This window comes from Cenococcum geophilum, assembly GCF_001692895.1.
Source record: "Cenococcum geophilum 1.58 unplaced genomic scaffold K441scaffold_31, whole genome shotgun sequence".
Classification (NCBI taxonomy): Eukaryota; Fungi; Ascomycota; class Dothideomycetes; order Gloniales; family Gloniaceae; genus Cenococcum; species Cenococcum geophilum.
In genome coordinates this window covers 166,525-181,483 of record NW_027137589.1, presented here as the reverse complement: position 1 = coordinate 181,483, position 14,959 = coordinate 166,525, and the positions used below count along the sequence as shown (strand labels likewise).

Genomic DNA, 14,959 nt, shown 5'->3' with positions numbered 1-14,959 from the left:
CACCCAAACCTAGGAGTTCCCACACTACAATCGTTCAAGGATCATTCAAAGGCCTTCATCACCACGAAAAAGAAACTGTTTGGTAGATACTACAGATCCTACACTACAGAGTAAACCCCCGACATAAGTTTGTTGTAGCCTACCGCATTTTTGAAGCTGAAGGCATGAAAATTTCTCAAACTGTTTGAAAATTGCATTACTTCACATCGGAATTGATTATCCGGGGCTTGCAATTCGCCATGGCATGGTTAAGCCGTTAAAACAGCAAATATGGCCCGCAGAGGCGGGGAGTCCACCATCCCTCTAGCCAATGGAGGTGTCCCCCCATCCACTATCGCCGCTCAAATTGTCAACAATCATTCAAATGCCAACGCTCAGAAGGAGCCTGGGACCAAGGCAGCTTTCGGGCAGCTATTGCACGAGTATTTGAGCGATCCCAGTATTGATGAGCCAAACTCCCAGGTTAATGCACAGCTCATCTATGTAGTTGCTGAGGCCGGACTGGATGTTCTACTCCAGGAAAACCCCTTTGCTCAAGATTTACTCATCCCCCAGGCCATCGATAGTATCTCTGTCATCAAACTTACGATCCAGCGCAGGCCGGAGTTACTATTAAACACTAAAATTGACGAGGGTAATGGCATTACTCGGCCAAAACTATTTCTTTGGCTTCTTCCTAAGCTTCTTACTTTGATGGGTTATCGAAATTTTGATGCAATCCAAGAAAATCTGCAAGATCTGCTCTTGAGCTGTGTCCAGATTCTTCAGCGCACCTCGGATTTATGGCAGTATGCTGTCTTGCTGATTCAGCTTTACCAGTCCTGTATTGATGGTATGTCATGGGATCTTTTGCTTCGACTCTACCTAGATATATTAACAATATTTCTAGGCATCTTAAGTGGGCTTGATGCTACAACCACTTTCCAATTGTCCTGCTCGAACTTCAAAGTTGCTCTGCCTCCATCTAATGGCATTTCTAATGTTTGGCCAGAAAGCCAACAACTAGTTGCACTTCCGCAGGGCTCTCAAACTATCGTTTCCTTGCCTACCCAAGCTATTTGCATTGCTTTCAGTCTCATTGAAATCGTCGTAGGGACCTCGGGGAAATTTATAAAGCGGGGTTTACCCAATTTATCTTTTGAGAACAATCTTAGACGGGCGATAGACAATTGTTCAGTTCTATGGCGGTGCTTCAAGCGATTGAAAAAGCAAAACCAGCGACTTCCGTGCTATGAGAATATTGAGCTTGCATATATTCGGACATTGGCTGCTGTCTGCATCCAGACTTCCAAGTCCAACCGCTCTTTCATTCCATCACAGAGTGCTGCAGTTACTCTATCGCAGGGCCTATCTGACCTTCTCCTATCATGTTGCTTATCCTCACTGTGCCAGTCCGCCCAGAACAAGTTAGCATGGTCCTTGATGCACATTCAATCGCTTCTACAGCTACCAGCCGATCATAATTCACTACAAGACGCTCCTGTGGAGGACCTCGGGGCTCTTGTCAAAGAGAACCTTCTGCCAACTATCATTCGAATATGCCGCAGTCCGACTTGGATCAACAGCCTAGAAAAAAAGCTACAGGTAAGTAGAAAAATGCCTGTTGGGCAGGTAAATTTACTAAATATATTTAGCTTGCTGTTTGTCTATGGACTGGTCCAGATGATTGGCCTGAAGAGGTGAAGATCTTGCGAAATTCTCTTTGCTCAGAAGAGTCAAAGATTTTCGGTAATGAAGAGCTGGAGTTGGCTGCCTCAAAGATGCTCAAAATTTTCCAGCAGAATAATCTACCGGATCAGGATAGACCTCAGAAGAGGCAGAGACTCCATTGTGATCTAGCTCGAGATGACAATGGCAAATTGTACGACTATTATGTCACCGAAGTGACCAGTCGGCTTCTAGGCCACCCAAAGACAGATTTATCTGGCTTGCATGAGGTAGCAGCGTAGGTATTCACGATATTGCTCATCTGATCCGAACCTAACGATAAATAGAAAATCTTATGTGGCGCTTTCCGAAGGTGCAAGATGCGCCTTGCTCTCAGAGAAATCACTGGGAAGAGTTGCTTGCGCTGGCTCTCAATGTTTGGTAGGTACCAATGGGAGTCATGACGAACCTGACAATCTCTCGTGTAAGATATGTGATAACCCTCTGCGAATCTTAGACCAGCATATACCACCATATTGGAACGTCAATCACCATGGAGAGGACTGGAAAGAGATCATCGCATCAGTAGCGGCGCTTATCGAAACTCCAGTAGTTAAAACATCAAAGCCTCGGATTCTCATCACTCTGGCTATTCGTCGTATATTCAATCACATATCCGACGCCGAACATCTTGATTTAGCAAATTCTTCTCTCGGGAAATGGTGCCTCCAATCTTTATGTAGCTCTCTGAGAGAGCTTCGGATTGCTGCAGGGTAGGTCGAAGCCTTTCTTCCTGAAATATGCACTAACGATCGTATAGACGGGCGCTAGCAGTCTTCTTAAGGAATGATGTTCCAAAAGTAATCAGGCGGAAGAATCGGGTAGCAGCGCTGGAATTTTTCAGAAGTCTCGCAAGGAGAAGCCTATTACCAGAACAGGAGACTTTGATTTTGGCATACGGTCAAGCTGCACGGCAAGCCAGATCCCTCTCTACATCAATGTTTCACTGGCAGCGGTGCTAACACAGTCGCTAGTGTGTGCGGAGAGGATGAGCTCAACATTATTTTAATCGACCTTATCGAGTATTTAGGTCACACCAATCCTCTGCTATGCGGTATAGCTTATAACGAGGTAAGTTCTCGGTTTCCTACATCGCACTTTACTAACTCTTATGAGCTTGAATGCCTGGCGAAAGCTTTGGACAAATATCCTGGGGACCTAATAAAACCATTTTGGAGGAGCATCGGAGTAACAGTCACAAAGGATTTGCAAACCCGGCCGCAAAAAGCTCAGCAGCTATCAGAGCTACTTGGTTTGAGTGTCAATCAGATGCTCTTGAATACGCAGACAGAAACTTTGCCCTACCTAGTACTAACAAAAAAGAAAGAAACACTACAGCGGATTGCATTGGCACGCGGTACTTCGGTTCAGGATATTTGCATGCAACCTCGCAAAAACCTCGCGGCCATTCTAGCCCTGCTCCTACGTCAGCCGTCTAATGATATTGAAAAGACCGCAATGGACATTTTAGTTGAGATTGCTCCTGCATTTCAAGAGAATGGGAATGATCTCTCCAGCTGGATCAAGCTAGAACCAGTTCTGGTTGCCTGCGAGTTGCTGAAAGCCGCCGCGGAGGAAGATTCGACTAAGAAGCCTCAAGTCTGTTCCCCGTTATCTCTCTCAGTATAGCCACTAATCAATACAGATATATCAAGCTTTCCAGTCACTTGCAATGTTGGCAGAAATAAAAAATGGGCACTCTAAGACCGCTTCGAAGAAATCGAAGACTCTTGTGACATTTTTTGAATTACATGTCCTTGGCATTATAGCTCATCTCTCTGAAGTATTTGACGATCCTCACGAAACGCATCCTGTTACAGAACGGAGACGATATGTGGGCGCGATTGAAGAAATGATCAATTTAGCCAAAGTTCATGTTAGCATCGCTCTCCCCCAGGTACGTCTTTTCATCCCAATCTTACGAACAATGGCGCTCAACTTCCTCAGATTCGAGCTTGTCTACAGTCAGCCATGGAAGATGATCAGCTATGCGATCAAACATTTTCGGTATGGGCCGCTCTACTAACTGTAGTGAACGAGGTAGATATTGAATCCCTAGTCGACCAAACCTTTGCTATTATAGCACAGAACTGGGGTTCATTTAGCGAAGAGACTCAGTTGAAAGCCCACGATACCGTTGGCAGTTTGATCAAGACTCATAGTAGTTTGCTCCGGGAAAGAATCGACTTCCTACCATCTCTTGCATCGATTCCTCTAATGTCGAAGTATGATGGTGAAATTTCACGCTTTAGGTTAAAAGTCGAATTAGGGAATCATTTCGACACCTTCAGTCGGCGATGCGCAGATGAAAATGCGGCGGTTGTGGCACAAGCATTGAAGGAGCTTATTCCATTTCTAGAAACAAACCAACGCTTTCTACATGACTCGGCAATCAGTCAAAAGCCAACTCGGGTTCTCTCTCAACTCACTCGATCTATACTAGACGCCTGTGTCCGTTTTACAGAAGATCACCCAGCCATCACCCTACTGTGTGCTCGGTGTTTGGGACTTATTGGCTGTCTCGATCCTCATAGAGTTGAAGCTGTTCGAGAGAAACGCGATATGCTCGTCTTATCCAATTTTGAAATGAGCAATGAAGTGGTTAACTTCACGGCGTTCCTCTTGGAGCGCATATTGGTCAAGGTCTTTCATTCCGCAACAAGCGCTAAGGCTCAAGGGTATCTGGCATATGTAATGCAAGAACTGCTTAAATTCTGTGGATTCAGTGGGATCGATATACACCTGCCAAGGAGTTCTCAATCTGACCCGACATACCAGCGTTGGAGTGAGATATCGGAGTCAGTCAGAAACACTTTGACGCCTTTTTTAAAATCCAAATACATATTTAAAAGCGGCATGCCTTCTATACCTGAACTGCAAACCTACCCACTTTTCTCGGCAAATTCAAATCATGGTAACTGGCTGCGGACTTTCGTATTCGATCTGTTACAAAGAGGAAAGGGTGACAATGCGCAAAAGATTTTTCGTGCGCTTGCCAGGATCATCCGGGGACACGATCTGTCCATAGCTAGCTTTATTTTACGCTTTGCGGCTTTGAATGTTATTGTGAGCGGAGATGACCAGGAAACTGCAGAGGTCGGTCAGGAACTACTCACCGTCTTAGAATCTGAAATACAAGAAGGAGATCATGTAGGAGCAGAAAATCTCAAGCAGTGTAGCGAGGTGAGTCAGTGTGAGATCTTTGTCTCCGCACGCTTCTAATTATTCCGCAGAACGTGTTTCAGGTCCTCGACTATCTTTCAAGATGGTTGCAGGAGAAACGAAAGGCAGTTGCTGAAGCACGATCAATGGCTAGCAGAACTGGTAGGGGAATATGCGAGATTGACGAGATCAAGGGTATTGCCCAGATCAGCAGTGTCGAACGTATATTACAGGGTATCCCGGCCGAAGTAATATCACGTCGTGCAGTGGAGTGCGGCTCCTACGCACGCGCCCTTTTCCACTGGGAGCAATATATTCGTCAGGAACGCGAGAAAGCTGAAGTTTCCAAAGCAGTCTTTCAGCAAGATACTCTCTTCCAACACCTACAATACATCTACGCTCAAATCGATGAACCAGACAGCATTGAAGGTATATCCGCCCACTTACATGTTCTGGACCCAGATCAGCAGGTTTTGGAACATCGTAAAGCCGGAAGATGGACTGCGGCTCAAAGTTGGTATGAGTTGGCTTTAGCAGAAAAGCCTGATGATCCCGAAGTTCAGATAGATCTCCTCACTTGCTTGAAAGAGTCGGGCCAGTATGGTGAGTAATAATTCTTGGCCATATGGATAGGTGTTAACTTGGGTGTAAAAGATTCTCTGCTTAACTATGTTGAGGGATTTCACAATTCTTCGAGCTCTTGCACTCCTAAAGCACTGCCTTTTGCTGCAGAAGCTGCTTGGGTAACAGGAAAGTGGCAAAAGTTAGAGAAAATTCTCGCATCTCCCTCCGACGAACTCTCTCAGGTCTCGCAAGAGTTCAACGTAGGAATAGGAAGAGCCTTGCTGGCCTTGCGCAAAAAGGAGAAAGACGAATTCACCAAAACAATAGCTGCTCTTCGCGAAGGCGTGGCTCGAGGCCTTTCACCCACTGTAACCTCATCTCTACAGGCATGCCACGATCAGCTCCTCAAGTTGCATGTTTTGTACGAAATTGAGGCTATCAGTGGCATATCAGATAATGCGACGGCAGACCGAGATGCAATCCTGGGAAATCTAGATCGACGACTAGATGTGCTAGGAGCTTATACATCAGACAAGCAGTACCTTCTAGGTATCCGGCGTGCTACTATGCAGCTCTCCAGGTCTGTATAACTTCAATCTCCCCTTCTTTGTACAGCTTCTGATACAGCACAGTCTCGGTTTTACGAAGCTTGATGTCGCTTCCGCATGGCTTACGAGCGCAAGACTGGCTCGGAAAGCAAATTTCACTACTACAGCTTTCAACTCAGTTCTCCATGCCGCGCAACTCGGGGACGATGCAGCGAAGATTGAGCATTCTCGACTCTTATGGAAGGATGGCCACCACAGAAAGGCTATCCAGAACCTCGAAGGTGCAATCACTAGTAATGCTTTTGAATCGTTCGATATTGGACCATTGGAGAACTCGATGAACGTAACGGTGGACCAACAGCAGTCACACAACAAGCTCACAGCAAGGGCTCACCTCCTTCTTGCTAAATGGTTGGACAGAGCCGGCCAAACAAAGTCACACCTTCTCAAAGACAAGTATAGCACTGGAGTTACTGCGTTTGCGAGATGGGACAAAGGCCATTACTACCTTGGCCGTCACTACAATAAGGTTCTGGAATCAGAGAAGTCCTTGCCGCGAAATAAACAAAGCATGTCCTTTCTTTGCGGCGAAACTGCGAAGCTAGTAATTGAGAATTACACTCGGTCAATGGTCTACGGATCTAAGTATTACTACCAAACGGTTCCGAAAGTTTTGACGCTTTGGTTGGATCTTGGCATGGAAGTCCATACCGCTAATCAGCGACCGAATGTTGAGCCAAACTTAGCCGCACAGAGATCTAAGTATCTCGAGGCAATCCACAGACATCTACGGAAGTACATGACGGAGCGGTTACCTGCTTATACTTGGTACACTGCCTTTCCGCAGATCATTACTCGAATTAGCCACCCTAACAAGAGCGTTTACGACGTCTTGTCCGCTATCATAATCAAAGTAGCATCTAAATACCCCCAACAGGCTCTGTGGAGCCTTTTGGCAGTGCCAAAGTCCACAGCCCACGACCGAGCGAGCCGAGGGACACAATTGTTGCTAAAGTTGAAAGTGAGTATCGTAAATTGATAGAAGGATTGGTTTCACTAACTTAGCCTAGGACCTCACCAAACGCAACAAAGGGGATGCTACATATCCTGACCTTAGAGCTCTAATCACTCATGGGCAGCGACTTTCAGATGGGCTCCTCGCAGCGTGTGAAGTTCCCGTTGATGCTAGGCCAGCACATGTCAGTCTCTTCAAGGACCTCGGTTTTAGCCCCAAGCTCGCGCCATGCGCTCTTGTTGTTCCAATTGAGGCAACAATGATTGCCACTCTACCAGCAGGCCATGACTCGCGCGCAATTAGAAGCCATAACCCTTTCCCGCATGATGCTGTCACAATATCTTGTAAGTTCACTAGTCAATTCCTAGTGTGTGCTAAAACGAGGTAGCGTTTGACGACGATGTCCTTGTATTGAGCTCCTTGCAAAAACCACGCAAATTAACCGTGAGGGGATCCGACGGGCGCAAATATGGATTGCTTTGCAAACCGAAGGATGATCTACGAAAAGATCAACGCCTTATGGAGTTCAATGCTATGATCAATCGGGCTCTGCAAAGGGATATTGAATCAAGCAAGCGACAACTGTGTGAGTAGTTCCTCAGTTTAAAATGCTTGAGATTCATATTACAATGCTAATACGTGCTCTATAGATATCAAGACATATGGAGTCACACCTCTAAATGAGGAGTGTGGTACGATTGAGTGGGTAGAAGGCTTGAAACCCATGCGAGACATCATTATCAGATTGTACCGACAGAAGAACGTAAACATTGATGTGAGTCTAACTCCTCGCCTATTGAATAGTTCTGGCACTGTTGGCTAACGTGATCCAATCACAGTACACAGAGCTACGCATCCTACTCACTGAAGCCTGCTCTGACCCAAGCAAGGTAACCATCTTTACTGAGACAATCCTCAAGAAGTAGAGCAATCCTACCACCATTCTTGCAGTACCCTGTCACTAACGTTTTTCAAGATTCTCCCCTGTTCTGTACGAATGGTTTATCGAGAGTTTTCCTGAACCAGAGGCCTGGTTTGCCGCCCGACTCCGCTATACACGTTCTTGCGCCGTCATGTCCATCGTTGGACACGTTCTCGGGTAAGCGAACTCGGATTCCCTTCAATCTAATCCCCATTTCCACCCTTTCCATCTTACCTACCCTTTCACCCTTCTCTCCAAAACCCAATAACCAACCATTTTCTTAGCCTTGGCGACCGGCACGGCGAAAACGTGCTCCTAGAAGAAGGCAACGGCGGCATCTTCCACGTCGACTTCAACTGCCTCTTCGACAAAGGCCTGACGTTCGAGAAACCCGAACTTGTCCCTTTCCGCCTAACCCACAACATGGTTGACGCCATGGGTCCCACTGGCATCGAAGGCGCCTTCCGCGCCGCCGCCGAGCTGACCTACCAGCAGCTCCGCGCGCACGAAGACACCCTCATGACTATCCTTGAAACGTTCCTGTACGATCCAACGGCGGACTTCCTAGGCAAGAAGCGCAAGACGCGGATTGAGGGCGTGCCGGAGACGCCGAAGGAGGTGCTGGAGGCGGTGAGAGGGAAGGTGGGGGGGTTGTTGAAGGGGGAGAGCGTACCGCTTAGTGTGGAGGGGTATGTGGAGGCGTTGATAGCGATGGCGAGGGATCCGCAGAATTTGGCGGCGATGTATATTGGGTGGTGTGCTTTTTTCTGATGTGCTAGGAGAGCAGGGTTGTGGGGGAAAGGTGGCAGAGTGGTCGATGTGTAAAATTGTGAAAGTGGAAGCCGGGGTAAGATTTTCTCATTTTGAGTGTTAAGAGGTTAGGGTGGTGTTGTGGGGAATTCCGAGGATTAGATGATAAGCATTTATAAAATAGTCTGTTATAGTGGTCTATGCCCAGTGCATATATACATTTAAAAACTTTCACCGTATATACGACCTTACTAAAAGGTAGCGCCGCACTTCAAAACTTACGCATACCCATCTTTCTACTAGTAAAAGTCTAATAAGTCTTTTTTAATAGTTTTTTCTTATAAGGGTTATTTTATCCCTTACTTAGGTGTATCACCCGAGGGCTGCTTAGGGGTAGCCAAGGCCTAGCCGAAGGCCTAGCCGAAGGCTAGGCTTAGCACCTCCTTATAAGCACCTCGGGCTTGCAGCCCTCTTGCTTTCCTCATCAGTTCGTCTCTGTACGAGGCTATTGCCATACTCTTTACCATATCACCTTCTCTTCCATCGACTCTCCTGTGACTTATGCTCGGCTTACCTGCTCCCTACCGTACACCTGAGCATTATGCCTTATATTCGAACCGATCCTATACCCTTCCGGGTGGTAGCCGGCAGTAAGCCGAGGGCTCCACCCTCAAGCAATTTTACGATCCTCTATTTTTTACCTAGGCCGATCGTGTTTACTGCGATAAAGTAGGTATACCAGCAGAAGCCTAGCAGATCGCGTCCGCATAACGGTTTATTGGAATACGGATCAGGAGAAGAAGGGAGATAGTGGCTACCCGGCTAAGGGCCGGGGGCTATCCGGATCGTACGCGATCACCTCCCGAGGCGATTGGCAATCTGCATACAATCGGCAGTGCAGCGGTGCAGCTCTGCCCCGATGGCGACCCGAAGGTGATTCGATTGCTATCCGAAGGCTTTCTAGCAGAAGGGGGATCGTACGCGATCAAGCTAGCAATACTCTAGGCTAACCGCGGATCGCTGCGCTTAAAGCAGGTCCCACCAACAGTCGTAGAAGGTTAAACGCTCTTAAAAAGATGCAGCTACCCTAGAGGCTATCCGATTGATATTTAATAGCTATCTAACGAACTAACGGCTAGCTTCTAAAGCTACGGCTTATCTCAAGAGCTACGGCTTACCTTAGTCCTATATAATTAAGCCGGCTCCAATTCGGAGGCTATCCAGCTAGCAGCCAAAGAGCTGCTAAGACTTAATCGTATACAGTTATCTCTTATAGAGCTACGGCTCGCCAAGAGCTACGGCTTAGATCTAAAGCTTCAGCTAGTTCAAGAGCTATGGCTCTTAGATCCTACGTAATCTCTTAAGCTACGGCTTACCTTAAGAGCTACAGCTTATATAAACCGTACGCGATTAATTCTACCGGCAGACGATCTTCTCTTTCCTAAATAAGACCTTTTTTCCCACTAGGTTTTGGCTATAGGTTAAGGTTTTTATTGAGGCTGCTTGGTTAGTCTTTATAAGGGCGCGAAGAGGCTTCGGGGTAGATTTAAAGGAATAATATAAATTCTATCTAAATCTAGGAGTATAGCTCTTGTAAAGGATAAGATGTTGCGTAAAGAAGAGAAAGGAATAACGCGAGAATCTTATAATTAAATAGTTAGGAGTCTTAGCGGTCGATACGTACGTACGTACGCACGCAGTCTTTGACTGACTTTGGTAGAATTCAATTAATCTAGTAGAACTTGACAAAAGTTAATTAAGCTAGTAGAATTTAGCAGAATTCGGTTAAAGCGTCGGGTTTTATCTATCGAGTGTTTTACTAAGACATTCCTACTATAATTAGGCTAGTATCGCCCCTTCAGCTAAAGGTCTAAAATAATTTAATATTAGTTAAGACTTTATAATTCATCACGCTTTATATACTTATATTAGGTAGCGGTATAGAGTTTTACTAGTTTTAATCGTTAAATAGACTAATTAAGGGCGGTAAATAGATGAACATGTTGTCGTCATAGTAAACATTTTCAACAAGTGATAAGCCAAAGATCTCCCCAAATAATTTAGAGACCTTGAAAGACGTCGTATGGGGATATTTAGGGCCGCATATGGCATTGTAAGAGATGATTGGCATCTCTTTAGGGAGGCTTTAGTATAGGTAAGCCGAGTCAAAACTAGCCAGAGTAATTTCTTATATTCAGCGAAAGGTTGGAGATAGGATTTATGTCGTCACCGGCATGTTAAATTATTCGCCTTCAAGCTGTTAGCAGTGCCTTTACCTCGGGGCCTGTACTCACTTGGAATTGTGTGAAGTTAAGGCGGCAATGCATCAGGGAGAAAACATTGTGCACATAGCAAGCGTAGCGTAAAACGAATTAATAAAATGATGTAGAACATGGTCTATAACTCAGATCTAACCACCAATGCAAGCATGCAAAAAAGCAGCACTGAAAAGAGGGTCTCGACTCATGAGCGCCTCCTCTTCCCAACTTGTGTGGGGAGCTAAAAAGCGGCTCCAGCCCATGATATCGATAAATCCGGCCCGACCCCCACAACCAGGACCATAGCCACAACACATTACAATCATCACTGCTCACCTGCTCGCTCGCCTTCATACGTACTTCATACACCAAGATATCCAGCCAACCCTTCATAAAAAGATAAAGAGCAACAGCATGAAAGTTCCAGCGCGGGGGTTTCTTAAAAACAGCAAACAAGTTCCCAAGTTAGCTATGCGCGTCTAGCAAAGCGAGAATAAGTGTATGCGGCAATGGAATGCAAGGGATCTGAGAGGGTGTGGATAAGCTCTTCTTTGGCTCCTGCAAATGCCTGAAGAGAAGGAATAAGAAAAGGAAATGCTGGTCATATCCATTGCTTTAAATAAAAGTCATGACTCCTCTACTGCTTGATCTCGTATGTGCGCCTGAACATGCTGTCGATGCTCGTCAAGTAATAGGTGCCGGGGAACAGAGTGTCGGCGTTGCCAGTCGGGATGTAATCTTTCTTGAGATGGGCCTTCTCGCGGAGGTTGCACATCTGGGAATTGTTCAGTCACATCATCGCAAAGAGAATAATGTTTTGGGAGAGAAAACTTACCTCGTCATATACCTCCGGCGCGACGGTCCGTCTAGACTCCAATCGCGCGTGGATATCGAGCTGCTTCTGAATCTCTTCTATAGAGCCCTTCACCTTAAAAGAGAACATGGAGCTGGCGAGACCGCTGCCGTAGCTGAACATGCCAATGCGCTTACCCTGGAGGGATTCGCTGGTGACGTTGGCAAGTAAACTGCACAAGCTGCCGTAGACACTGCCGCAGTACATGTTACCACACATAGTTGGGACTTGGATACTGGGTTGCACTCGGGTGGCGAAACGCTTCTTGGCGAGACCCATGAAGACCTTCTCAACGGCCTTGTCAGTGACGGAAGCGGCATAGTCAAGGTCACGGAGCTCTGGTGGCACTTCGGCAAAGAGCGGGTTTGAGGGATCAGCGAGGAAATCGTTGTAGAGGAGGCGAGCGTACGACTTAGAGACAAGCTTGCAAGTCGGGGCGTGGAAGCACATGTGGTCGAAGCGGTCGAGAGGTGTTTCAGGTGCAGTGTGATCGCCATTGGTGTGGCCGTTGGTAGCACCGTTTGCGTGGCCGTTGGCATAACCATTCACGTGGCCGTTGGCTTGACCCTTGAGTGTGGCTTCGCGGTTGTTATATGCCTTGTAGCAAGCATCCACAGCTTCAGTATAGCATCGGATGGAGAAATGGCCATCGACGATAGGATACTCGCTGGTCAGATCTGGCTTATAGAAGTCGTAGGCATGGACAATATAGCTGCCACGGAGACCTGGATCCATGACAATGGGAGCGTCTGGGCCAACAAGCATGGCAACGCAGCCGGCACCGCCAGTCGGGCGGGCGTTGCCCTTCTTATACAAAGCGATGTCGCCAGCTACGACAATTGCATTCCGGCCGTCCCAAGCCGAAGACTCCACCCAGTTCACAGCGTTGAAGAGAGCACTAGTGCCACCATAGCAGGCATTGACAGTGTCAACGCCCTCAATATTTGTGTTACCGGACGGTTCGAAAAGTTGCATTAAAACCGACTTAACAGACTTTGACTTGTCGAGGAGAGTCTCGGTACCAACTTCGAGGCGACCGATGGACTTAGGGTCAATGTTGTGTTTGCGGAGAAGGGAAGAGACGGTTGTGAGAGCCAAAGAGTAGATGTCTGCATTTTTAGAAGTATATTAGCTACCTATGTCGCGAAAATTGCAGACGCTAAAGTTATCGTTGGTGCTGGCGCCCTGAAGAGCTCACCTTCCCTGTCATCGCAGAAGCTCATCTTGGTCTGGCCAAGACCAATTGTGTACTTCCCCTGGCTGACGCCATCGAACTTCTCGAGCTCGCTCTGGTCGACACACTGCAGCAATTTGTGTTAGCATGGTCGTCATGGAAGGAGGCGCAGCTCATGTGGTGTCCGGACTGGGGAAGGGAAAACGCACCTGGCTGGGAAAATACAGCTCAATGGCCTTGATACCAATATTTGAAGGTCGCGGGGCCATGGTTAGAGTAGTGATGGGTGGGAGAAAGAAAGCTGGGAGTGGAGGAGTTAGAGGTTAAAAGGATATGTTGCGAGAGAGGTTCACTGCAGGTTAAGCAGGGAGAACAATGGTGTGATGGACAATGGAGGCAAGTTGCGGTCTAGTAGCGGCGATCCGTGGCAATTGGCGGGAGGTTTTAGGCTTTGTGCGGCAGATGGGATTAGAAGTAGTCTGAGGTTCTATATGTCGTAGCGGAGTCCGCAGGATCAGAATATAGTGTCAGCCGGAGAGAGGATTGTGCGGTTGTGGGTTGAAGTACAGCAGACCGGAGTGCTCAACAAATCGAAATTGGCTTCAGGAAGTGCGCTCGGGCGCCGAATACCGCCATCGTGGGCGGCGCGTCAAGCTGCAGGGAAGCATCCAAGCTTAAGCCACCACCCCCGCAAACAGATAAGCGTCAGGGACACTGGCTGGAATCCCCGTTGAAGAGCAAATTTCACCCCGTATGCATCACCAATCAGGGCGCTGCCAGCCTCAAAGCATCGCCTGTCGTTGCCTGCCATTGCCCGCCATTACCTGGCGTCGCCCGACCAAGCCTATTGATTGCTCTTCTGTTGCGAAATTCAACAAAAAGTAGCCTGACGTGCCCGAGAATGTCGAAGCCTCTGCCAATCGGACTATATCGTCATCTGCCAAAAGCTACTGTTGTATTGTAGGGTGCCTGACGGACTACCTTCCGTTGTGCAGCTACACATGGCTAAAATGGTGCTTAGCTAGCTTACAGATCCCTTTGACCATAGTGGGCTATCCATACCACCCTCAAGTCCGATGAGCGAACGGGCTTTTCCCTCGGAGACTGTTTAAGTTATTTCGAGGGACCTCCTTGCCATCCTCACCATCTTCGCCTTTCTCATGTCGCAGTGTAGCTTCTCCACCCCTCGTTGTTTGTTCTCATGTTTCAAAGTACTTCCAACAGTCTCGTCGACTTATCATGGTCGCGCGACCGATAAGAGACCGTGATAGCTTTACGGAGGTAAATATCTTGATCAGGCCTTCACCATCCTATCTCGCTGCTGACTGCATCGAACATCTACTTACTCTAGTCCTCGAGCATACCCGGTAGACTGTGCCTATTGAACAGGAGTTTTTATGCGACCTGAGATCGCAGGATCATGAAGGCTGCGAGATCAGCCTTTATAAGCTCGGCCGATAAACCATGATTAAAGGCGAATTATGGATGGGCGAAAATGACACAAAGCTGCTCCTTTGAATATCCACCCATTTAGAAATAGAGCCTGAGGATTCCCTCTAAAGCCAAGCAGCGATGCAAAAGTCAGGCGTCATTTTCAAAGTCGACTCAGCCCTCTTAAAACAGCTCAAGGAAAGCTGCGCGTGTCCAGCTTTGTATTATTGTCATTGAGCATCCCTTAAAGTATTGCTCGATATTCTCTTACATTTGCAGGATTCGAAGAGAAACTCATTTCCCGGGTAACGAAGGAGGGTGGAAAGTACTTCAAGGTCACGTTACCTCGAGCATCCCTGCCCAGTGGAGTCTCACACCAAACACTCTTACTGCTCCCACGAAAATGTATCCTTTACTGGTTTTCTTGCCTGTCCTGCTCTACTGTACCTGTAGGCTCCTTGATTAGGCGGTTGGTGGAATTTTTTGCTCTTGAGAAGCTTTACACCAAGCGGCACGAAATATTTCTTCTCCGCCGCTGGAAGCGATCCCGCAAGCACGATTAGATCAGAAGGGTT

The 14,959-nt window shown here is 47.2% G+C and overlaps 2 protein-coding genes across 2 annotated transcripts; one reads left to right on the top strand and one right to left on the bottom strand.

Moving 5' to 3' along the window:
• Window positions 1-270: 270 nt before the first annotated feature.
• Window positions 271-8,905, top strand: K441DRAFT_639509 (uncharacterized protein; the record flags this gene model as incomplete). The annotated part of the gene is made up of 18 exons (XM_067646581.1): window positions 271-832; window positions 890-1,584; window positions 1,635-1,945; window positions 1,995-2,420; window positions 2,468-2,620; window positions 2,682-2,778; window positions 2,824-3,306; window positions 3,353-3,604; window positions 3,655-4,890; window positions 4,941-5,472; window positions 5,524-6,013; window positions 6,066-7,002; window positions 7,052-7,340; window positions 7,385-7,582; window positions 7,647-7,771; window positions 7,836-7,918; window positions 7,973-8,095; window positions 8,203-8,905. The coding sequence occupies 18 exons, from the start codon at window positions 271-273 to the stop codon at window positions 8,687-8,689; spliced, it is 7,479 nt and encodes a 2,492-aa protein (XP_067502077.1). The 3' UTR covers window positions 8,690-8,905.
• A 2,658-nt stretch (window positions 8,906-11,563) lies between these two features.
• Window positions 11,564-13,222, bottom strand: K441DRAFT_570043 (hydroxymethylglutaryl-CoA synthase; the record flags this gene model as incomplete). The annotated part of the gene is made up of 4 exons (XM_067643893.1): window positions 11,564-11,701; window positions 11,762-12,888; window positions 12,978-13,080; window positions 13,163-13,222. 4 exons carry the CDS (start codon window positions 13,220-13,222, stop codon window positions 11,564-11,566), a joined length of 1,428 nt encoding a protein of 475 aa, XP_067502076.1.
• Window positions 13,223-14,959: the final 1,737 nt, after the last annotated feature.